Source organism: Schistocerca gregaria, chromosome 2 (genome assembly GCF_023897955.1).
Source record: "Schistocerca gregaria isolate iqSchGreg1 chromosome 2, iqSchGreg1.2, whole genome shotgun sequence".
NCBI lineage: Eukaryota > Metazoa > Arthropoda > Insecta > Orthoptera > Acrididae > Schistocerca > Schistocerca gregaria.
The window spans coordinates 287,550,956-287,575,210 of NC_064921.1; the positions used below are offsets into that span (position 1 = coordinate 287,550,956).

The 24,255-nt window shown below is 41.3% G+C and overlaps 1 protein-coding gene across 1 annotated transcript in view; it reads left to right on the forward strand.

Moving 5' to 3' along the window:
• LOC126336883 (glutathione S-transferase D5-like) overlaps positions 1-20,244 on the forward strand; it is a 72,311-nt gene extending 52,067 nt beyond the window's left edge. Inside the window, exons 4-6 of the mRNA XM_050000991.1 lie at positions 3,395-3,533; positions 10,663-10,824; positions 19,988-20,244. Coding sequence (XP_049856948.1) covers positions 3,395-3,533; positions 10,663-10,824; positions 19,988-20,134 — 448 coding nt within the window. The 3' untranslated portion in view covers positions 20,135-20,244. The remainder of the gene's footprint in view (positions 1-3,394; positions 3,534-10,662; positions 10,825-19,987) is intronic.
• The last annotated feature ends 4,011 nt before the right edge of the window (positions 20,245-24,255 follow it).

A 24,255-nucleotide genomic window follows, 5' to 3' on the forward strand; every position in this document is an offset into this window, starting at 1 on the left:
TCCTCTCTACTTCGACCATCGTCAGTTATTTTGCTCCCCAAATAGCAAAACTCCTTTACTACTTTAAGTGTCTCATTTCCTAATCTAATTCCCTCAGCATCACCCTACTTAATTCGACTACATTCCATTATCCTCGTTTTGCTTTTGTTGATGTTCATCTTATATCCTCCTTTCAAGACGCTATCCATTCCATTCAACTGCTCTTCCAAGTCCTTTGCTGTCTCTGACAGAATTACAATGTCATCGGCAAACCTCAAAGTTTCTATTTCTTCTCCATGGATTTTAATACCTACGCCAAATTTTTCTTTTGTTTCCTTTACTGCTTGCTCAATATACAGATTGAATAACATCGGGGAGAGGCTACAACCCTGTCTTACTCCCTTCCCAACAACTGATTCCCTTTCATGTCCCTCGACTCTTATAACTGCCATCTGGTTTCTGTACAAATTGTAAATAGCCTTTCGCTCCCTGTATTTTACCCCTGCCACCTTTAGAATTTGAAAGATAGTATTCCAGTCAACATTGTGAAAAGCTTTCTCTAAGTCTACAAATGCTAGAAACGTAGGTTTGCCTTTCTTTAATCTTTCTTCTAAGATAAGTCGTTAGGTAAGTATTGCCTCACGTGCTCCAACATTTCTACGGAATCCAGACTGATCTTCGCCGAGGTTGGCTTCTACCAGTTTTTCCATTCTTTTGTAACGAATTCGCGTTAGTATTTTGCATCCGTGACTTGTTAAATTGATTGTTCGGTAATTATCACATCTGTCAACACCTGCTTTCTTTGGGATTGTAATTATTATATTCTTCCTGAAGTCTGAAGGTATTTCGCCTGTTTCATACATCTTGCTCACCAGATGGTAGAGTTTTGTCAGGAGTGGCTCTCCCAAGGCCGTCAGTAGTTCTAATGGAATGTTGTCTACTCCGGGGGCCTTGTTTCGACTCAGGTCTTTCAGTGCTCTGTCAAACTCTTCACGCAGTATCGTATCTGCCATTTCATCTTCATCTACATCCTCTTCCATTTCCATAATATTGTCCTCAAGTACATCGCCCTTGTACAGAACCTCTATATACTCCTTCCACCTTTCTGCTTTCCCTTCTTTGGTTAGAACTGGGTTTTCATCTCAGCTCTTGATATTCATACAAGTAGCTCTCTTCTCCAAAGGTCTCTTTAATTTTCCTGTAGGCAGTATCTATCTGACCCCTAGTGCGATAAGCCTCTACATCCTTACATTTGTTCTCTAGCCATCCCTGCTTAGCCATTTTGCACTTCAGTTAAAAGGCGCTGGGAAATATTGTATGAATGAAGGTCGAGGCGGTCGGAAGCGGCTGCAGACTGTAAACACGCCTCGAGTGACCCGCGGGTCGAGTTGCTGTGCTCTGTGCAGCATGCACGGCCTACGCTGCATAGATAAATCCTCATCCGCCCTCTTTTAATCAAAGTTTGAATCACAGTAGCAACATGTGTTACATCACTGTACGCGTCTTTTCCAGAGCGTTCGAAAGATGATGAAAAAAGTATAGCGTCCCATTTAAAAAAACATGTGCTTGCCTCATTATCTCGGACAATATAACCGTTGTGATTATTGTGCATGTACCAACGTATGTGCCCCATAGTCCGCTATGATTCACCGAAAACCGCATGCTGATACGTGCAATCGCCCCCCGGAATAAAGGGGGTGTTACGTCTTATGCGACTCACCCTGTATATTGTCAATATATTGGCAATGATATAGCAAGAGGGATAGTTGATACTACACCTGAGCCAGTGACGCCAGACAGAACAGTATATTAACTCAATGGCGCCATGGCTCAACTGTTATTTTCTACGTTAGTAATTGAGGTAAAACGCACTTTTTCAATAGATATTTCCCCTTTTTTATTCAGGTATCCACTTGAAGACGTGACCTAAAGCTACACAACCGCTAAAAAGGACCTTACGTTCAGCTGTTTGCCGTTTTTATCTCAAAAGATGTACTTCCACAGCTGCGGTTATCTGAAATAACGGTATATTGGATATTTGAGACAATATAAGAAGTTTGCTACGAAGAGGCTGCAGAACAGTCTTCCGATCGTATCAGCAAGTGAGTGCACTCCCAAAGATGCGCTACTGACTTGAAATCACAGATATGTGAAACGTTGGGTAAGATTTTGGAACGAGGCATGAGGAAAGGGTAAGGGTTGTAAACTTTTCTTCCATATCATACCGATGCACTAATACATTCTCGAAGATCTGATACTAATTCAAAACCAGCAGTAGGATTGTACTGTTGCCTGTTATTTATGAAGTCACTGTGTTACAGCTGAGATAAATTTTCGAAAACAGCCACAAGTCGCACTTCGTATTTTTTACTAATTCAAAACCAGCAGTAGGATTGTACTGCTAATTCTGTTGCCTGTTATTTATGAAGTCACTGTGTTACAGCTAAGATAAATTTTCGAAAACAGCCACAAGTCGCACTTCGTATTTTTTACTGGCCGGTTTCGCTCTTCAGATGAAAAAGAGGATCATCAGAATATACACAGAATATACACTGTAAAAGACACAAATTGAGACAATACCGAAAACTTTCATTGACGTCACGTAAAGTCCATACAATTCTTCCACTGTGATGACTTACGTTTCAAACTGGTCGACTGCATTGAACATGGCCTTTTCAGTTGACTGATAACTCTGAAGATTAATTTCGCTGTACTACAGCGCGTAAACTTTCATTTAAAGTAAGTTTAAAGTACAGCGGTAAATGATGAAATTGACACAGACAGTGCCAAATGAAACTGACTGTACAACAGCACTTGCAACGTCCATGGTACAGTCTATCCAAATATAATTTACAACTACAGAAAACGATAGTTACATTAATCGTCTCTTTTATAGGCGAGTGTATAAACTCCCCAGACCCTTACATGTCTGCTTATGTTTAAAAAAATGACAGCATCTGCGTCTTTTGGAATTGGAATTATTACAGCCGGCCGGAGTGGCCGTGCGATTCTAGGCGCTACAGTGTGGAACCGAGCGACCGCTACGGTGGCAGGTTCGAATCCTTCCTCGCGCGTGGCTGTGTGTGACGTCCTTAGGTTAGTTAGGTATAATTAGTTCTACGTTCTAGGCGACTGATGACCTCAGAAGTTACGTCGCATAGTGCTCAGAGCCATTTGAACCATTTTTGATGATACGGCAGGTGTTAACAGTCGCTTCCGCTGCAGACAATGCCTGCTCTTGGTACAACTGAGATAATGTTCGAACTTTAATATCATTTCATCACTTCTACCATTTGATTCACATATTTAATCATTTAGTATTACATAGTGTTAATAACGTCTTTCATGGCTCTCTTGTTTTCTGGTCATTATTGTTATTGTTATTCCTATTATTATTATTGTTGTTGTTTTACAGCCGTGCCATTGCCATGTATCTTATATCAAAATACGCGAAGGATGATTCCTTATATCCAAATGACCCACAAAAGCGAGTTCTTGTTGATCAGCGATTGTTTTTTGACTTCGATGTCTATGGAGCTATGGCCAATGTATGGGTAAGTGCTGCAATAATTCTACATAGGATAATAATATCTCAAATCTATATCTTAATGAATACTTGTGAAATCTCGATCTGATTTGTTTTTACTGCAATGACCGACTGTAGTCTGCCTACACGTCTTCAGGCATCACATTCTCCAATATTTTGGATCTCGTTTTTGAACACGAAAAAGCGGTCGTAGCAACACAAGCCGACCGGCGTGGCCGTGCGGTTCTAGGCGCTTCAGTCTGGAACCGCGTGACCGCTACGGTTGCAGGTTCGAATCCAGCCTCGGGCATGGATGTGTGTGATGTCCTTAGGTTAGTTAGGTTTAAGTAGTTCTAAGTTCTAGGGGACTGATGACCTCAGATGTTAAGTCCCATAGTACTCGGAGCCATTTGAGCCATTTTGAGCAACACAAACGCTAGTCACAGACTACTGGTACGCTGTTGAACTGGCATCCACTCATGGCACACAACCAAAGTGACATACTGCAATTTTGTGCGCTTTTATTTAACCTCTAGAAAATCCCGCACAAGCTATCAAATTGTTTGTTGGATTCTCCGGTCGGTTTGTGAATTATAGCAGTTAATCCCTATGATAGAACATTGCTTCGTTAATAAACATAGTCAACTGAGAAACATCTTCACGTTCTCTACGAGAATGAATCATAGTAAATTCAAATATACGAAGAAAACTCTTCTGACAATACAAGAAGCTCTCAAATTGAGATACGGGTGCGATATGTTGTAACTTACCCCACATACTACCTGCGCAGTAACACAGACAAGTAGCAAAGGGATTCAGAGAGAATTTGTGTAAGAGAATTAAATTCAGGAGAAATAATAAGTTAATGGTTTGCTCGTGCCATAGTTATTCAGTCAGATGTGACAAAAGATTTGAAGGTTTTTGGAAAGTAATTGAAAACATATAAGATTAAATCAACGAATGTAAACCGAGGGCAAGGGAGAATAGCGAAATAAAGTCGAGGTATGTTAGCATAAATGGTACAGGACATGAGACGATAGAAGTAGTAGGCCTATTTCGCTGTATTGGCAGCAAAGTACTGGACGCCATGAAGTATGGTTAAGCAGAACAGACAAGAAGGCAATAGAAGCTCTTGATATGTCATTTTACAGAAGGATATGGGTGATCAGATGGGTAGATTGGATAACATGTGAAATGTACTTTTGTCGTCAGTCTTCTGACAGGTTTGATGCGGCCTCCCGCGAGCCGGCCGGAGTGGCCGAGCGGTTCTAGGCGCTACAGTCTGGAACCGCGCGACCGCTCCGGTCGCAGGTTCGAATCCTGCCTCGGACAGGGATGTGTGTGATGTCCTTAGGTTAGTTAGGTTTAAGTAGTTCTAAGTTCTAGGGGACTGAGGACCTCAGAAGTTAAGTCCCATAGTGCTCAGAGCCATTTGAACCATTTGAGCCTCCCGCGAATTCCTTTCTTGTGCCATCTCTTCATCAGAATATCAATAGCACCCTGTGTTCTCTATTATTTGTTGGATGTATTCCTATCTCTATCTTCTCCTACAGTCTTTACTCCAGTGCAGCAGAAGCTATTCGCGATATCTTGCTACACGTCCTATCATTTTGTTCCTTTTTCTTATCGGTGGTTCAAATGGCTCTGAGTACTACGCGACTTACCTTCTGAGGTCATCAATCGCCTAGAACTTAGAACTAATTAAACCTAACTAACCTAAGGACATCACACACAGCCATGCCCGTTGTAGGATTCGAATCTGCAACCGTAGCGGTAGCTTGGCTCCAGACTGCAGCGCCTAGAACCGCACGGCCACTCCGGCCGGCTCTTATCGGTGTTTACCATATTTTCCTTCTTTGCCGATTCTACGACGAACCTTCATATTTCTTATCAGACAACCTAATTTTCAACATCCTTCCACAGCACCGCATCTCAAATGCTTCGATTTTCTTCTTTCCCGGTATTCCAACAGCCCATGATTAACTACCATATAATTCGGTGCTCCAGCCGTACAGTCTCAGATATTTCTTCCTTAGATTAAGCTCAATGTTAGTTACTAGTAGAATTCTCTTGTCCAGCAACGTCCTCTTCGTATGTGCTACTCTGCTTTTTCTATTCTCGTTCCTTCGTCCCTCATATGTCATATTGTTTTCCCGGTAGCAGAACTTAACATCGTGTACTTGGAGAGCCCAAGTTTTGATGTTAAGTTTATCATTAACCCCATTTCTCTTAGTCCTCACTACTTCCGTCTTCCACGGGTTACTCCCAATATATATCCTGTACTCATTAGTCTGTTTATTCCAGTCAATATGTCCTTTAGTTCTTCACTTTCACTGGGGATAGCAGTGTCATCCGTGAATCGTATCATTGATATTCCTTAAAGCAGAATTTCAATCTCACACTTGACTCTCTTATTTCAGTTATGGTTTCTTCGGTGTATAGATGGAACAGTAGGGGCGAAAGAATGCACTCCTGTCTTACTCCCTTTTTAAACCGAGCTATTTGCTGTTGATCCTCTTTTTTGCTTCTCTTGCATATTGTGTACCACTTTGCCGGCCGCGGTAGTCTAGCGGTTCTAGGCACTCAGTCCGGAACCGCGGGACTGCTACGGTCGCAGGTTCGAATCCTGCCTCGGACAGGGATGTGTGTGATGTCCTTAGGTTAGTTAGGTTTAAGTAGTTCTAAGTTCTAGGGGACTGATGACCACAGATGTTAAGTCCCATAGTGCTCAGAGCCATTTGAATCATTTTTTTTTTTTTGTGTACCACTTGTCTACATCTTGCACCATCTTACATTTTGGAACGCTTTTTCCAGGTCGACCATGCCTTGATGTTTCTTAAATCTGGCTCCCATTATCATCCGCAATGTCCGATTTGCTTATCTGACGCTCTTGTCTTTTTTTAAAATCACACTGATCGCTATCGAACAGATCCCCAGTTTTCTTTTTCTTTTTTTGTGTGTATTATCCTCTCAGTAGCTTGGATGCATGCGCCACTAAGCTGATTGTCCGATAATTCTTGCGCTTATTCACCCTTGGTATCTTTGTAATTGTGTGGATGATATTTTTCCGAAGGCCTTGATAGTACGTCTCCAGTCTCATGGATTCTACACATCAAAATAAATAGGCATCTTGTTGCCACTTCACCCAGGGAATTTAGAAATTCCAACGGAATTTAATCGTTAGTCCGTTTAGTCCAGTCGATATGTCCTTCAGTTCTTCACTTCCACGGAGAATAGCACTCTACTACACATGTCTTCTAAATTTCGATTATAATACTGGATCCCTTACGTCTTACATATCAGATGCATTTTCATCACTCCGTCGGACGAGTCCTTCCAGTCACAGGTGTTCAATGTACCCTTACCACCCATGCACTTTCTGTGCGTTTAACTATGGAATTCTGTTGCACTCTTTAATGTTACTACCTTTACTTAAAAATTCATTGAAGTTTGTCTTCACTTTTCTATATGCTGCATCAGTCCTCCCGACGATCATTTCCTTTTCGATTTCTTCACAATTTTCATGCAGCCATTTTGCCTTGACTGCCCTGCAGTTCCTGTTATAGCATTTACAAGTGATGTATATAGCTGTAGTCTTTCCCGGAATACTTTGAACTTCTTTCTTTCGTTGACCGGCGAAAGTATTTGTTCTGTCACCCACGACTTTTTCGTAGTTGCCTTCGGTGTACATATATTTGCCTCTCCAGTTTCTCTCACTGCCCTTTTCAGATATGTCCATTCGACCTTAAGCTTTAGTGTCAACTGCGCTGTTCATTGTCGTAGTATCCGTAGCCACAGAGGACTTCAGCCCGTCTCACTATTCGTCAGTACATCAGTATCTTCCTTCTTTCTCCTTTCTCCACTGACTCTCATGTACGACTCTCTTAAAATTCTGCTTACCGTTCATCATTGTGAAACTGTGTTACTAATCTGTATCTCCTTCTGGGGGTACCTTACAATCCAATATCTGATTTCGGACTCTTACCACCCAGCTGGAATCTTCTGGTGCCTCCTGATCTTCTCCAAGTACATCTCCTTGTCTTATGAATTTTTAATAGTCTATTCGCTATTACTAGCTGAAATTTGCTGCAGATCTCGTTTACTCTCTCTCCACTCTCATTTCTATTACGAAGCCCATAGTCTACCGTAAACCTTTCTTTCGCTACTACCGCTTTTGAGTCCTCCATCATTACTATATTATCGCTCCTTTTACGTACTGAATTATCCTTTCAGTGTCCTGATCTATTTTCTGTCTCTTTATCTTTTGATTATGACCTCAGCGTGTATACCTGAACTGTTGTTGTCGTTGTTGATTTGCTCTCGATTTTGATGAGAGCTAGCCTGTCACTGAACTGTTGGCAGTATGTCACTCTGTAGTACTTTCCCACTCATAACGGATCCTACCCCATTTGTATCAGTTTCAGCTGGTGTTGTATTATCGTATATTTGTCTGATCAGAAACCCTTATCTTCTTTCCATGTTACTCTACTGCTTTCCTAGCTAACCTATCACGTTCAAAGTTCTGCCATTTCCTGCTCCCTCTCTCTTGTAGAATGTTTCCCTTTCGTTGGTTATTCAGTCTTTTCCTCGTTGTTACCTCCCACTTGTCAGTCAAATCCCGGAAATTGGAGTGGGTCATCAATCAATAGCGAGATCATGACCATTCTTCAACTAGTGGCGATATGTCCTTTCAATACAATCACACGTCTTTAATGCAGTGGTCTCCATTGCCGTGTGCATCCTCATGGCGCTGATGTCTGCTGATTCTTCCGTAGTTTGGGAACAGCTTTCCACTCCTAGGGCAAGATTCCCCTGATACTCCTGATATTGGTCCAGTATTCCGCCATCTTTAACAAGAGCGTCAGCAGAACGAGGGGGACTGCTCATAGTATGAGTCGTCGGACTCCGTTGCTGATAATTTTCATTCAAAAATTAAGCAGCCGTGGTATTCGAACCCGGGACATAGGTCGGTTTGATTATTAGTCGTACCCTCGACCCTGGGTCCTGGTCTCATTGAAGTGGTGCTGGACCAAGCCGATAGATGTTGACTAAAATACAGGCTACGTTCCTAAGACAAATTCAACAGCATGAAGAATATAGTTGTGATAATGTGTAGTATGTCTGTATCTGCCAGGTTAGCCCAAAACGCTAATGCACTGCTTCCTGGACTCGGGTAGGCACGCCAGCTCCCGATCGAATAGGCCCGGCGGATGTATGTGGTTTTTAGGCGGTTTTCCGCATCCTCCTAGGTGAATACTGAGCTGGTCCCCACGTCCCGCCTCAGTTACACGACTCGCAGACATATGAACACGTTCACACTATTACATGGGCTACACTAGATGTAGACAGCTGGGTTACACTAATTCCGCTGCGGGGGGTACGGGGTGGCGGCAGGAAGGGCATCCAGCCGCCCTTTAGCACTAACCTTGCCAAATCTGACCTAACCATTTCGACTCTGCTCGACAGGGGGTAAGGAACAAGCAAAATAAGAGGTGCATAGTATGTCTGTAGATGAGGGTGCTGGTTAATAATTGCACAGGGGTAGCAAGACTTGAATACAATAAGAAATTTGATGTAGATGTTGTTTGCTTTAGTTATGCAGAGATGAAGACGTACTAGCTAGACAGTTACATTTAACCAGTCTTCTACAAAAATATATTTCTAGTAATGACTCATTAGAGAACGTCACAACACGTAAGACAGAAGTTTTGTTATCGGTGCGTAGCAAGATTTAGAGGCAGTATCTTCGCGAAGAGCTACACAGATCTTTCTTACAGTCTAGTTTGCATCTATGTAGCTGTATACTGAGGCAAAAGCAGTGATGCTATACTAACCATAGAACTCTAAAGGCACTAAACCATCGCAAATTTTACTACTACATTTTTTATTAAAAGGTAGTCCTAATTTATAGCATATGCACTAGTTAATTACGATAATGGTAAGATCTCCAACGGTATCTTACATGCAAAGTAAGTACAAAATGTCCCGTTGTACATCCTACACTGACGAAACTAGATTGGCGGGAACTGCGAGTTGGTATCAACTGTAGCCATAAATTTACGAAGGTTTATTAATCAAGGATCAAGATTCATAGCGGCTACGGAACGGCTTAACTAATGGTTTCGATTAAATTCAATTGACCTTTTTCAACGATTTTTTGTATTTACTCTAACTTTCATATTTGCTAAAACATGAGTTATTGTGAACACTAAGCCAGAACGCGATTAGCAAACGACATCGCTTTTGAGGCCTTTTGCTGAAAGTGTTGAATCCGTTGACTACTTATGGATTGGAAATACAATGTACTTCAACGTGCCGAAATCAACGATATTAGTTTTATGTAATTTTTGAAGACTGTGTCTCGATGTGCTGCAAAAGAAATAAACAGAAGACTAAAAGCGAGCTGCAGTGATTTTAGTGAACCAAACAGGATTTGCAAACACAATCCTTCGAATATGTCTGAATATATATATGAAATCTGTGAATATTACTGATTATGATTTGTTACAGTGACAAATACACATTTAATGTCCAATCAATTAAAAAACTGAGGGTCTCCGAGACGTTCATACAGATGTGCTCTCTTGGAGCGGCTAGGAGAAGCGGGAAGGAAACAAATGGTTCAGCAACACAACTGTAGTGGAAGACTTAATTACGACTGTAATGAAAACGAAATGGCGTGCAGAACATTTAAAGCGGTGTGGATAGTACAAGGAACCTACCTACCTAAAAATCAGGGCAACCTAAAGCGGAACATAGGTAATTACAAAACTTGCAAGAGTAATATGGAGTAGTTCAGTGTAATGCAAGCGGGACTTGTTCTTGGCATGTATTTGTTGTATACGCCAGCTTGAATCAATCACATCTCTGAGATGACATAGTTATCGGATGGGCACCACTGATTTTTGCAATGCTTAGCATAAAGGATATTTTTGTAATGCGTCGTATACACTTCTTCATGCGGTAGATCAAATCTGATACGAGTCTCTTTACTGGTGTGTTAACTATACGTAAGAAGCTGATGTGTAATGGCTGCTGTTTCGTAAACCATAAAACTTAATATATTAACATTACTTTTATAATATTTTGTCGTAGTGAGTCTTAGTTAGATTTGTCTCTTGAATTACTAATCCGATCTGTGAATTTCTTGTCTGTAGCGCTCAGTTATGTCTGGAAAACCACCAGACCACACATGTGTAGAAAAAGTAAATGGTGGACTAGAAACTTGGAACAGAATACTAGAAGGAAAACAGTGGCTCGCAGGGGATAACATCACACTGGCTGATTACTCTGCTTGTCTAGTTGTGACAACAACTCAGGTAATGTTGCTTTGTTTGTGAATGATTCGTCCCTATGTGTAAACACAAAAGTAATAGACAGTAATTTATAGTTTTCATGACAAAAGTTAAATTTTAAGCTGGAACTGATAGACACATTTGACTTATCTTCATTGTATTAGAGTGTGCCTTTAACCTTTATTCTATCAATCGACATTACCCCAATTCCTAATATAAGTTTGTTCGTTTACACTGCGGAAACAAATTAAATGATTGCTTTTAACTATTTATTTTAAAAGATGCCTCTTCTTGCTTCGTATGTCTACCCTCTTTTACTAGACAGTTTCTCATATTTCCAGTAAATTAGAAACTTAAAAGTTACTTGTAGGGAATGAATGTCAGTTCCATTCTACAATGTAGCTTTAATCACCAATATAAATATCTTTGATTCTTTAGCTGCACGTGTTGGATGGTTCTGAAATAGCTTATAAATGTGCCAGCCTTTCATCAAGCGCACTCATTAGAATTCTATGTGTCAGTCCTACGTATCTCAGATAAGTGTATTCTGCTTTCAGTATTTAGTATCTTTAACTTCCTTTACGAGTGAATACATTGAGGAGACGTTTTCCTTAATGTATAGCTGAAAATGTAGCTAATTTTCTAACGTACTTAGCACTGCCACATGAGGGGAACTTCAATAAATAGTAATATGATTTCATTGCCGCAAATCACTGTTATACAGCCTCGAGAAACGATCCCACAAACTGCACCAAACGCAAACAAACAAATGACTCGAAAAATCGTTCAAATGGCTCTGAGCACTATGGGACTTAACTTCTGAGGTCATCAGTCCCCTAGAACGTAGAACTACTTAAACCTAAGGACATCACACACATACATGCCCGAGGCAGGATTCGAACCTGCGACCGTGGCGGTGGTGTTGTTCCAGACTGTAGCGCCTAGAAACGCTCGGCCACCCCGGCCGGCACAAATGACTCACATACGGTTCGCGTAAGCTCGAAATCCCATCACTCTCTGCACTAGTAGCTATCAAATAAAATTCTCATGACGCTATTCAGACATTTGCAATGTATATGGCAGCCGAAAAAGTGAATGCAATTTTCGTCATTGGTGAATGTCGTTAAAATGACCAGCGGTGCTGTATGCTGGAAGATATCCTGATCCGACGGAGCTCTTACAATCCGTTATTGCATACTTTATAAAAATACTTCAAGTCAATGGAATTATGAAGAATAAAGCAATCCAACGAACAATAGCGACACAGAGAGATATGAACTAACATTTTGACATATAAAACACTCAATCCACATATGATTACGAGGTAGCATCGGTGTTGGAGTGGGATCAATCAAATAATTTCGACACATTTCATTCTTTCCAAATTTCGCTTCATCAGTATGTAACCTCCCCCTTACTAATCGACCTATCCTGCTTGTGATATAAAATATAACCGTGGAGCGCATGTATACCTAATTGAATTTTTCTGATTTGGTAAGGCTATCTTTCCCGAAGAAGTAATACAGGTAAGTAGGAGGAAGGTGTACAACCGATCTTTCTGATAGAAAAGTCTACTAAAAATAAAAAAGTAAGTAAATCGAACAGGGCTACAATTTGGAAAAATGAAAATGGTTCAAATGGCTCTGAGCACTATGGGACTTAACATCTTTGGTCATCAGTCCCCTAGAACTTTTTAAACCTAACTAACCTAAGGACATCACACACATCCATGCCCGAGGCAGGATTCGAACCTGCGACCGTAGCAGTCGCGCGGTTCCGGACTGCGCGCCTAGAACCGCGAGAGCACCGCGGCCGGCGAAAAATGAAAGTTATTTTGTGCATTCACTCACGGACAACACTGCACAGATAAGGGGTACCACTGATCATGAATCCAAAAGTTAAACTAATGAACGAAAAGAAAATAATTATGGTCGCCAGCCCACTAGAGCGATTTACATCAAAAATCCTGTACAAGATGATGGGAAAGAAAAACATTTATTATTAAACACTGACGCGGCAAACGAAGGTTGTCACGTTTTTTGACACTAATTTTAAGTGAGTATGAAATGATAAATAAAACTGAGAAGTCACTTTTACGTTAAGTTTGTCATTACTCTTGAAAAAGGCAATCAAGTTAGGATTTGAAAATATCCACTTACACCGTATGTTAGTACTGAACTTCTTTATGTGAACAATGAATTTCAGGGACCTCGACATAACGTCATCAAAGAAATTTAGAGAATGGCAAGCACTTTTTACTTTGCCTTTACTTAATTTTCAAACAGGATTTCATATTATTGTCTGCACAACTGAGCCTTTTTTACTGACTTGAACAGAATTAAATACTAGAATACGTACCAAACGAAACAGTCATGTGCTCCAAGCTATATGTAAAATAAATAAAACTTCCGCACTCTTAATTTGTGCATTTTCTTTAGATCTGGGTTTTTTCCAGTAATGGATTCTCAAACTTCGGTTAGCATATAAGGAAAAAGGGGAACAAGGAGCCTGGTCGGTAACAATATCTGGGGGCAATGAGGACACAATCGCACTGAAATTAACAGATTATTATTTAAATAAAATTCAGTAATCAAATCACATTCCGTTGTGCTGCTGGATTAGCCGTTAATACTTTCTACCAATGAACAGCCTTACTTCAGTGCTGTGCATGCGACGAAACTCGTAGCCGACGACGAATCTGGTTTTCTGGAACTGTTGCTGTTGTTGAAGACGGTAGCATCTTGTGGGGCCACGGCTAATTACAGGAACGGGGCAATCGTAACTAATACAGCCTGTTCCGACCGTCCACTGTCCTTCCTCCCGCTACTGGTCATCTGGCCGTAGCGCGTACACGATGCCGCCGACATGGTACTCTCTACTGCGAGAGCGTTAACACCGCACTTCAGCACACTACAAGCACTGGAACCCATCTCTCGCTCTCTCCGCGCGCTCTGCATAACAACCCCCAACCCAAAGATTTTACAACGCACAGGCACTGCTATTATCGGTGCTAGTCCTTTGGCTTTATTCCCAGAGCTTATAAGTTTCACAGTAAAACACAGATAAATACAATAAAACGTCAACAGACTTCTACCTAAACGTACACATTCTGTGGAGCACTGTCCTTACTTATTAAAAGAAAGCATTTAAATTACAATTATTTACTTAGGTGCCATGCATCCTGCATTTTCGGTGTTACAAGCAGCTTCATGTATTTCTGAATTTCAGAATCGGCTTTTGTCCTAATGGTGTACATAGAGGAGACAAAAGTCATGGGATAGCAATACAGATGGAGGCAGTATCGAGTTAGTAATACTGGTCACTACACAATAAAGTCGGAATAGTTTGGCTCGACCCCCCACGTGCTATGGCACGAAAATATATATAGTTGTTACACTGAACTTAATAGAGTGGCCCAGAGATGTGGCTGGTCTCAGTGTTTGGATACGGTTTTCGTCATAGGCTGCCAGCTCACACCTGCCGTAAACTCAATTCTTAAGCTGAAATAAAATATAACAAAACAATGCAAGCATTTATTGCAGTGAAATTTAAAATATTGAGTCACTCATGTTGGTTTATAATTTGAACAAGCAGTTTATTTTTCTTCAATATATTCACTAAACACTCAAAGTGCAATCTGAGGGGCTTTTATGTAAGGGTGGCCTTTAACAACTGATGCTACAACACTCCACTGTCGTGATCACGACACTTGACAGTCTGTTCACAATTAACAAACTACACCCTTGTCTGCTGTCCCAAGCTACCTGATCGCTTTCGAACGTGGCTACATACATACTTTTCCCCGATCTTGGCTAACAACCCACTACTATCCCCAGATCCGCGGCATATCTGGCTCTTAGCGTTGCTCAGAACCAACTCCCCGTCATCAAAGATGGCCGCCCTATCAACCCTCGAAACGACTGTCTAACTCAAAACAATGTTTGACAAAAATTATAAACATTCTAAAGCTACACACGAAAACTTATATGATATACTAAAAATATGGAAAATTTTCTGGCGATAACAATTTAGAGTCGAATTTATGGTAACAGCCACCGTTTTTTCGCAAATAATGTTCTCGTGTCGTGATACTGCTATTTCCGGATTTTTGATACTAAACATAAATAAACGAATAAAAATATATACTTATTCACTCATGTACTTCTTTAAACTTCAGAATGCTGCCGCTAGTTTTGTTTCTTTAAATGTATTTATTACGGAAAACAAAGTTTCTCTCGGTCGAATCCCATATTACGACCTCTCATTCAAAATTGGTACATGTTTTGCTAAATCGGCTATGATTGCTCGATGGAGCTCTTCTAGCCGCATCCATAGACATTTTGTTCATATTAATCGGTTAAAGCATTGCCGAGATATTAGCTTTTGAACTTTGATAAATTTTCAATTTTTAAGACGACAATAACTTTTAAACTATTAGATATTTTTGTGGCGCGTCCAGATAATTTAGTTTGACATATTTGTCTGTCCTCGAGTGCCAACTCGCACCTCCGTGTCACACTTAGTTCTGATTTTATAAACTTTTCTGTAGCATATAAATTTCTCCAAGAGCGCAAACACGGCCATATGCGCCTCTACCAAACGTCCACTTGGGTTTTTCCAGCGTCGCGTACACGCTAGCCACGCTCGCTACGGTCCCGTAGCAACCACCAGCCACGTGCTCTGCGGCAGAAACTGTCCCTATGGGACGTAACATATGAGTCAACAGTCCCCTAGACTTATAACTACTTAAACCTAACTAACCTAAGGACATCACACACATCCATGCCCGAGGCAGAATTCGAACCTGTGACCGTAGCAACAGCGCAGTTCCAGACTGAAGCGCCTAGAACCGCTCGGCCACAGCTGCTGGTTCCCCTCTAATCTCCTGCCACAGCTCGTACGCTCACAGAGTACACAAGGTATAAGAGGGCAGTCCGTTGCAGAAGCTGTAATTCGTATGCAGGTGATGCACGTGAAAGGATTTCTGACGTGATTAGAGCCACACAACGGGAATTGACAAACCCTGAATGTTTGTTGGAGCTAGACGCGTGGGACATTCCATTTAGAAAGTCGGTAGGGGATTCAATATTTCGAGATCAACGGCGTCAAGAGGGTGCCGCGAATACCAGATGTCAGGCACTACCTCTCACCATGGACAACGCAATTTCTGACGGCTTTCACTCGACCGAGAGCAGCAGTGTTTTCTTAGAGTTTTCGGTGCTAACAGACAAGCAATCAAGGAATGTGGGACGTGCGGCGAAAGTATCCGTTACGAAAGTCCGGGGAGATCTGGGGCCAATGAGCAGGGGCAGTAGACGACTGACGTGAGTGCTTTGCTTACAGCAAGGCAAACTACTGGAAAACATTGACCTGAGAAGATGACTCCCGATTTCAGTTGGTAAGAGCTGATTGTAGGGTTCGAACATGTCGCAGGCCCTACGAAGTCCTGGTCTCAATTAGGGTTGGAATGTCCGCGGACCCTATGAAGCTATGGACCCAAGTTGTCGACAATGCTCTGTGCAAGCTGGTGATGGCTCGATAGTGATGTGGGCTGTGTTTACTTGGTATGAAATTGGTCCTCTGTTCCCACTGAACTAATCATTGACTGACTATGGTTATGTTCGGCTACATGGAGACCATTTGCTACCATTCATGTCCCGAAACAACGATGTCATATCACCGAGCCAAAATTGTCCGCGATTGTCTTGAAGAACATTGTGGGCAATTCGAGTGAATGATTTAGCCACCCACAATGGAGAGTTCAGCTGGTACACAAAATCCCGCGCCGGCGCCACACTTTTCCAATTATGGTCGGCTCTAGAAGCAGTATGGCTATATATCTCTGCAGGGGTCTTCCACCGACTTGCTGAGTCCATGCCACGTCGAGCTGCTCCAGTAGGCCTGCCAAAAGGAGACCAAACACGATATCTGTAGGTACCCCTAGACTCTTGTCATCTCAGTTTATATGAAAAAGATGCTGGTTTCTATGAAAGGCTTGTCTAGAGACCATGATCAATTTAAACTTCGCAAAATTCACTAACGTTCAGTTGAAGTAACGACCTTCACCTCTCAACGAAAAGTGCATACTTTACAAGTATCATCTATCAGGGGTTTTGAAACAGCATGTCGCGACTCCCAGCGGCATAAGGACCATATCATAGGCGCAGGCCAGAAAGTAAGTGTTACTAAGACAGCGTGGTAGGAGGCACTCTATTTTTGTCGGAAAAATTTGGATAAATAAGATATAAATCTCATTTTTGCTTCTCAGCACACGGTGTAGAAGACAATCACTTTCATTTACTATCGAATTGAATTTTCTGTTCTTGGGTCAGTTAACTGACCGCAGTGATTACTTTCTGACGTACTTTATAGAAGAAGTTGATTAACAAAACTTAACAGAAGATCGTTTCAGTACAGGAATTCCAATGACACTCACCATTGAAGAGCAAGAGCAAACTACTGATATTTCTTCAGACTTCACAATGAAATTGACGTTCCAATCAAATGGACAACCTTAGCTGCTTACAGGCGTTGACATACGTCAACGGGGACATATGAAAATGTGTGCCCCGATCAGGACTCGAACCCGGGATCTCCTGCTTACATGGCAGACGCTCTATCCATCTGAGCCACCTAGGACACAGAGGATAGCACGACTGCAGGGATTTTTCTCTGGCACGCCTCCCGTGAAACCCATAACCTGAACGTATTGTTCCGCACTACATTCGTAGTGCCCCCGCCCATTTTACTCATTACTCGCGGCGCGTTGCCGATTCCCGTAAGGGTTCGGGTCAAGTGGCCGGTGAGCCTTAACTATATATATACTAAGATGATATCTGTTATTTCGGACATGTCGCCGTTGACGTATGTCATCGCCTGTAAGAAGCTAAGACTGTTCATTTTATTGTAATTTCATTCTAACGAGCTGCATGGTCACCGATGGTATCTGTTCTTTCGGACATGAACAGCAGTATCAGAAAGTTGCTAACAAGGCCACTCGAGTTTTGATACCTTTTGCAACATCCTACTAATGTGAGGTAGGTGTTTCAGCATCGCCACTCATCAACATAAACAGAGATCGCGAATGAATGTGGAGAAAGAGACGTGAGTCGCGTTTTCCTACCTTGTGTCGAGATTTGACAAACTGATGATGAAGACAGAAGAAAGATCATCCTTCCTATTGATTCTGTAACAAGAATAAGATGTGCTAGCATTGAAAATTTATTAAAACGTGTTGTGTCATCAGTTCTTAACGAAATAACTACTCTGATTCATTTTTTCACTAACTTAAGTTTATTTAGCCACACTTCGAATCTCATATCATGTGCGAAGGGAGCAGTGGACCCAAAAAATAAAAATTTGAAAAATACTTATCTACCCTGCTAAGTGACAGACCTGCAAATCCGGAGCACGGTAACCCAATCCAAGTTGGAAGTTGCTTATGTAATGAATTCCAGTGGCAATACAAATTTGATGTTCAATAGAACACATAATTGTTAAGTGAATATTAAAATTAGAAATGTTATCATGATATGCTCATTAAGTGCTACAAACTTATGGTACGCTTTTAACACAGTAAGACAAGTATTGCACTTAGAAACACTGCTTGCCAATGTGTCTTCGCCGGCCTCGGTGGTCTCGCGGTTCTAGGAGCGCAGTCCGGAACCGTGCGACTGCTACGGTCGCAGGTTCGAATCCTGCCTCGGGCATGGATGTGTGTCATGTCCTTAGGTTAGTTAGGTTTAAGTAGTTCTAAGTTCTAGGGGACTAATGACCACAGCAGTTGAGTCCCATAGTGCTCAGAGCCATTTGAACCATTTGAATGTGTCTTCATGTAGCGTCATCCACGGCGTTCAAATATCCGGACTCTTCATATATGTTTGGGAATGAGAGCACTTAACGACTTTCGACAGACTTAACAAATAATTTGAAAACGGCAATGAAACGTTTCCATGCTGTTTACACCCTCCGTTCAAAATCATGAAAGCAAAGAAGTTTACTCGTTACTCCATTGTCGGTGCTCATATTCTCAAACATCAGCTTCAGACATGATATTTTACTTTCATTACTTCTTTACTACTAGCTACGTTCGCGACAGATTTTACAAACAGTAGCCAAATATGCCATTGAGAGTCTCTGCTAAATTATATTATTGTAATGACAGATAAATCAGAAGATGTGACGTGATAAACCATCATCCAGCGTTTGATAATGAGAGCACTTAGTCACTTTGAACAAACACTAAACATAGTTTCAGAACTTATCTGAACTTTTTCTTGCTTCCATGCTTAACTTCAAATATTTGACACATAAATTCATTGATAGGGTAGTCAGAAGTTTCAAGATGTTTTATTCATGGGAATTCGATTATTTAAAGAACTGGGGGGTTACTGGTTGTCACTTTAATAGCCAAAATTACATACAGTTGGTAACAGACAGGCTGCTGCAGTTATTGAAAGACTTCAAAATTGACATTTTGTAATAGATGTGGTACCGGTAGGAAGGATGTCTAGCCATAGATGACTACAAACCTTCTCAACAGAGTATTTGGAGATCGTGTGGCAGCTGGGTAGGGAAAAACAAAACAGCAGGTGCGCTAACAAACTTACCAAATCTGAACTTTTAGATATTGAGGAAATATATACTGCCCTCGTAGACAAGAAATGCCTTATAACACCGGTCCATGCTGCGATAAGTCAAGATGAAAGTAAACGTTGAGAAATCTATGTCCTGAATCACTTAATTTCGAACATTTGTTACATTTGGCACTTTGGGGTAGACGTTTTTGAAACATCTTTTGACGACAGTAGAGCTCTTTGTTACACTTTGAGCGAGTTCCATGAACGTTATGTCGCTGAAACCATCTTCTAATCGCCTTTCAATTTCCACAGGATAAAGTATACAATAACCACTTAACAACATATTTGTTGACTAATTCGACAACTATGAATGTTAGTAAATTGAATGCATACGTCAGAAAATTCCCTACATTGCTCACTTCGACGTTGAGGAAATGCCACCTCGATAACTCATTCTTAATGCTTTTGTTGTGCCCTACCTTAGCTTTTACACAATCTGTGTGTATTAGGAGAGTGCCGCTCAGTTTATATTAGACAATTATCAACTTAAATGTGGACTGATATATGCAGTACTAACTAATAATATATTCCTTTACCCTCTGTTACAGATTATCCCAAAAACGGATTTTAACCCATATAAATACAAAAATGTTGCTGAATGGATTTCTCGAATTGAGAGTTCTAGTCAGAAATATGTAGAAGAGGTAAAAGTGTTCCGTGAAGCTACGAGACCTATTCTAGAAAAAGTAAAATGAAAAAGTGATCTCATTTGTCAGTCATCTGCTGCGTAAGATTTAATTCACATGTAAATATTTATTTTAAGAAATGTGTTAGTTTATTAAAGGCCTTATATCTACGCCTTCAATATTGACTGTTATTTCACATTTAATAGTGTTAGATTTTAATTACTCTCCAAATACATCTCCAGTTATGGCAATCTACCCTCTGCAACAAGCAAGTGCCCTCACGTGTTTCCAAAATTCGCTAAAGACAACACTAACAGAGTTTCAGTCTTTTCCCTAAACAGATTTATGGGTTACCATTTTCCCACATTATTCCTGCTTAACTTACGTTTTGTTTCATCCTTAATGTGTTTTGCTGCACGTACAACAATGGCAGATTTCTTGAACATGGGATCTGCTAACCATTGAAGTTGCTTCATGAGGAGGTACAGAAAAAAAATTATTTATTGTGAGTATACATTATAGTAGGAGGCATATAATTATTTTGTAGGGAGTTCGGGGACGTAGACTTAGTCAACGCACTAGACGTATGTGGAAGAAACATAACCGTAATCCCAGTGGGCATCGATTGGAACTGAGCTTCGGTGACATGTGTGCGTCGTTTCATTCTACTTCGACTCTTTGTCCGAGTTCGTTAAAGATGGTGGTTAGCGTATGTTCATGTGACAGTCTCTGAAAAGCACAGGCCCACATATTTCCATATAGTGTGAGATGTGAAGAACGTGCTGGCCAGGGCAAAGTCAACCACCCTCGAGGTAGGTCAGCACAACACGAGAGGTAAGTGGTGCTGCGTTTTATTGTTGAAAGTCAACGTCATGGAAACTTGGACCATAGGCTATTCTGTCCAATTGAAGCGTCAGATCGTCAAAATCCAGACCTGATTGGAGGGTCCTGACCATAACGCTCTAAAAGTTCTCAACTGGGGCTGGCATTATCTTGCTGAAATGTAAGCGCTGGATGGCTTGCCATGAAGGCCAAAGAAACAGGACCTAGAATATCGTCAACGTTTTGTTGTGCTGTAAGGGTGCCGAAGATAACAACCAAAGCGGTCCTACTAAGAAAAGAAATAACAACCCAGACCATCACACCTGGTTGTCAGACCGTATGGCGTGCACGAATCGGGTTGGCATCTCACCATGCTGTGGGGCGTCTCCATATACGTCTTCGGCCTAGAATCTCATTGACTGAGTCTGGCTTCGAACTGAGCCCCGATGACCACGAAATGTGTGTGTAGTCCCCACGGACAGTGTTGAGATACCAACCTGAGTGTCGTCCGCCGTACGGCCCGACAACGAGGATTGATGGTGTGGGGAGCCTTTTCTCTTCACATGAGTATCAATCTGGTTGTTATCTTCAGCGCCATTACAGAAGATCGGTACGTCAACAATGTTCTAAGCCCTGTTTTGTTGCCCTTCATTGTGACTCATCCTGAGTTTATATATCAGTAACATAGTGGCCACCTGTACTAGGCGAGAGCAGCTAGTGATTCTCTTTGTGCTTGCCAATACCTAATTTGGCCAATAAGGGCGACAAATCTCTCCCCAGTTGAGAATCTTTGAAGCTCCAACCAGATCAGAATTTTGAACATATAATGTGCCAGTTGGGCATATCCAACAACTCTATCAACCAATACTAAGGCGCTGCAGTCGGCAAGACTCAGCGCAGCAACGCCTCAGAGGAAGTCCAGCGCAGTCCTGGACGAAACGTAAGGAGCAGAAAAGTTCTTGGACCACAACCTCACATCCCGAAAAGTATATCAACAGCTACATACCCCTGTGTTTGAATATGCATGCCTATACCAGTTTCTTTAGCGCTCCAGTCTGGAAATGCGCGACCGCTACGGTCGCAGGTTCGAATCCTGCCTCGGGCTTGGATGTGTGTGATGTCCTTAGGTTAGTTAGGTTTAAGTAGTTGTAAGTCCTCGGGGACTGATGTCCTGGACGAAACGTAAGGAGCAGAAAAGTTCTTGGACCACGACCTCACATCCCGAAAAGTATATCAACAACCATTTCACCCGGTCGTGAAAGCCTTCATTCTACTAACAGGGGTATGTAAACACGCAGAATACGGCGCTGCGGTCGACAACGCCTATATAAGATAACAAGTGTCTGGTGCAGTTGTTAGATCGGTTACTGCTGCTACAATGGCAGGTTATCAAGACGTAAGTGAGCTTGAAAGTCGTGCTCTAGTCGGCGCATGAGCGATGGGACACAGCATCTCCGAGATAGCGATCAAATGGCGATTTTTCCGTATCACCATTTCACGAGTGTACCGTGAATATCAGGCATCTGGTAAAACATGAAATCTCCAACATCACTGCGCGCGAAAAAAGAGCCTGCAATTGTTCTATGTATAAAATGGCCGAACAGTTCCAGAATTGGCGGGAGAGTGAATAATTAATGTCGTTGGACCTAGCCCCCATGTCCTACTGAATTTTCCCTAGTCTTACCACGGATCACTTCTGCTAAGATTTCGACTGTCCTACGTAAAAATTGGAGTGAAAGACAAACACTATATATGGTAATTGTGCTGTTGGTGGGAAATCTAAGACGGTGGAGTAGGTGACTTGTACTAGATATAGAATAGATAATGGTGGATCTGGCAATACTGGTCCACTCTGATGATTGTCAGATTTCATGTTAACAGTATCTATGTTTAGCGTCCTATCCTTAGTGTAATATTCACAAATCATCTATTGCCTCCCATTGTTATAAGTCACGAACTGCTTACGCTAAGATTCCATTTTCCCTATGTTCGAACAATTTTCCCACACCACTTTGATGACACACACTGCATGATTGACACTCTAAATTTGGAACCCAAGAGCTGCCTTGTCCTAAGTTTAAACATTTACAGTAGTGTTTGCTTAAATCATTATGTCTTGTTTATTTAGCACATATGCTAGTATTGATATACTCATAGGAACACTGTTGCACCCTTTTCATTATATTGTATAGAATTGATATGTCATAATGTACAACACTGTGACTTAGTCCAGTTAATGATTTTATTAGGATATTTTATCTTTACTGTTCACCGTTCCCACATTTATAATAAGTTGTCATGTTGCAACACTCAACATAGATTCATTTAGAACTTACATAGAGATTTTGCAACGTTTATTAAGATATGTTCCCCTACTTTACCTGTCTTACTGCTTCCCACCTTCCTCCCTCTACTCATAGCATTGGAGCTGTTGGATATCAGCATTAATAATTGAGTATGGCTATGCACGATATGGATCGATGAAGAATCTTCATTTCAAATGTAGTGATGCTGATTATCATCACAGTACTGACACAGTGACCTGTTTAGCTGTTCTTGGACGCTGTACCAACCTACTACAGCTACTGCTCCGATGTAAGACTGCAAAGAACATGGTTATAAGCTTCAGCCGTGCAACAACCTTTCCTTAAGCATTTTACCATTATTTTCTTGACAACTGGAGATACGCTTTTCACTTGGTATCACTAACGTTATGTATCTTCTAGCAATATGAATTTAGAACATTTTGTATATGACATGACGAAACTTTACATTTTCTACTTATGCACCAGAGCACCAACTTGTTCAAGACTTCAATGATTTGTACTGTCTTTAGGATTGTATTGTAATGATTATGTAATACCTAATATTTATATTGTATATAAGGATTATAAAAGTTGACCTGCATTTGGTGTCCACTGCACATCCAAACTGTATGGCAAATTCAACAAACCCTACTGGAAGGTTGTGTGAGCGTGTACATTGAGCCCGATTTTGTAAAATATTTCATGAAAAATGACATGAAATGGTTACCACGTGTAGAAGAGATTGTATCTTTGACACCACTGAACCACTGATCTAACGCCGATTACTTGTCTTGATTCTGCAATGGCCTCATAGATGGTACTTCGGGCACGACGTAAATCTGGTGGAGGCTTGTAATTTTATTCATCACCATTTTTAGCTTGTCTGCCATGAATCACGCTGCTATTTTGTTATCAGCATTTAGCAGCATGATAGATCGATCACGATTTCGGTGAAGATGCCCCCGACTGTATCTCAATAGATGTGGTAGGATCCCATCTGACCCCGGTAATTTTCCAGCTGCGCAGGATTTAACGATGGTGTCGACGTATTTTCCTGATTTC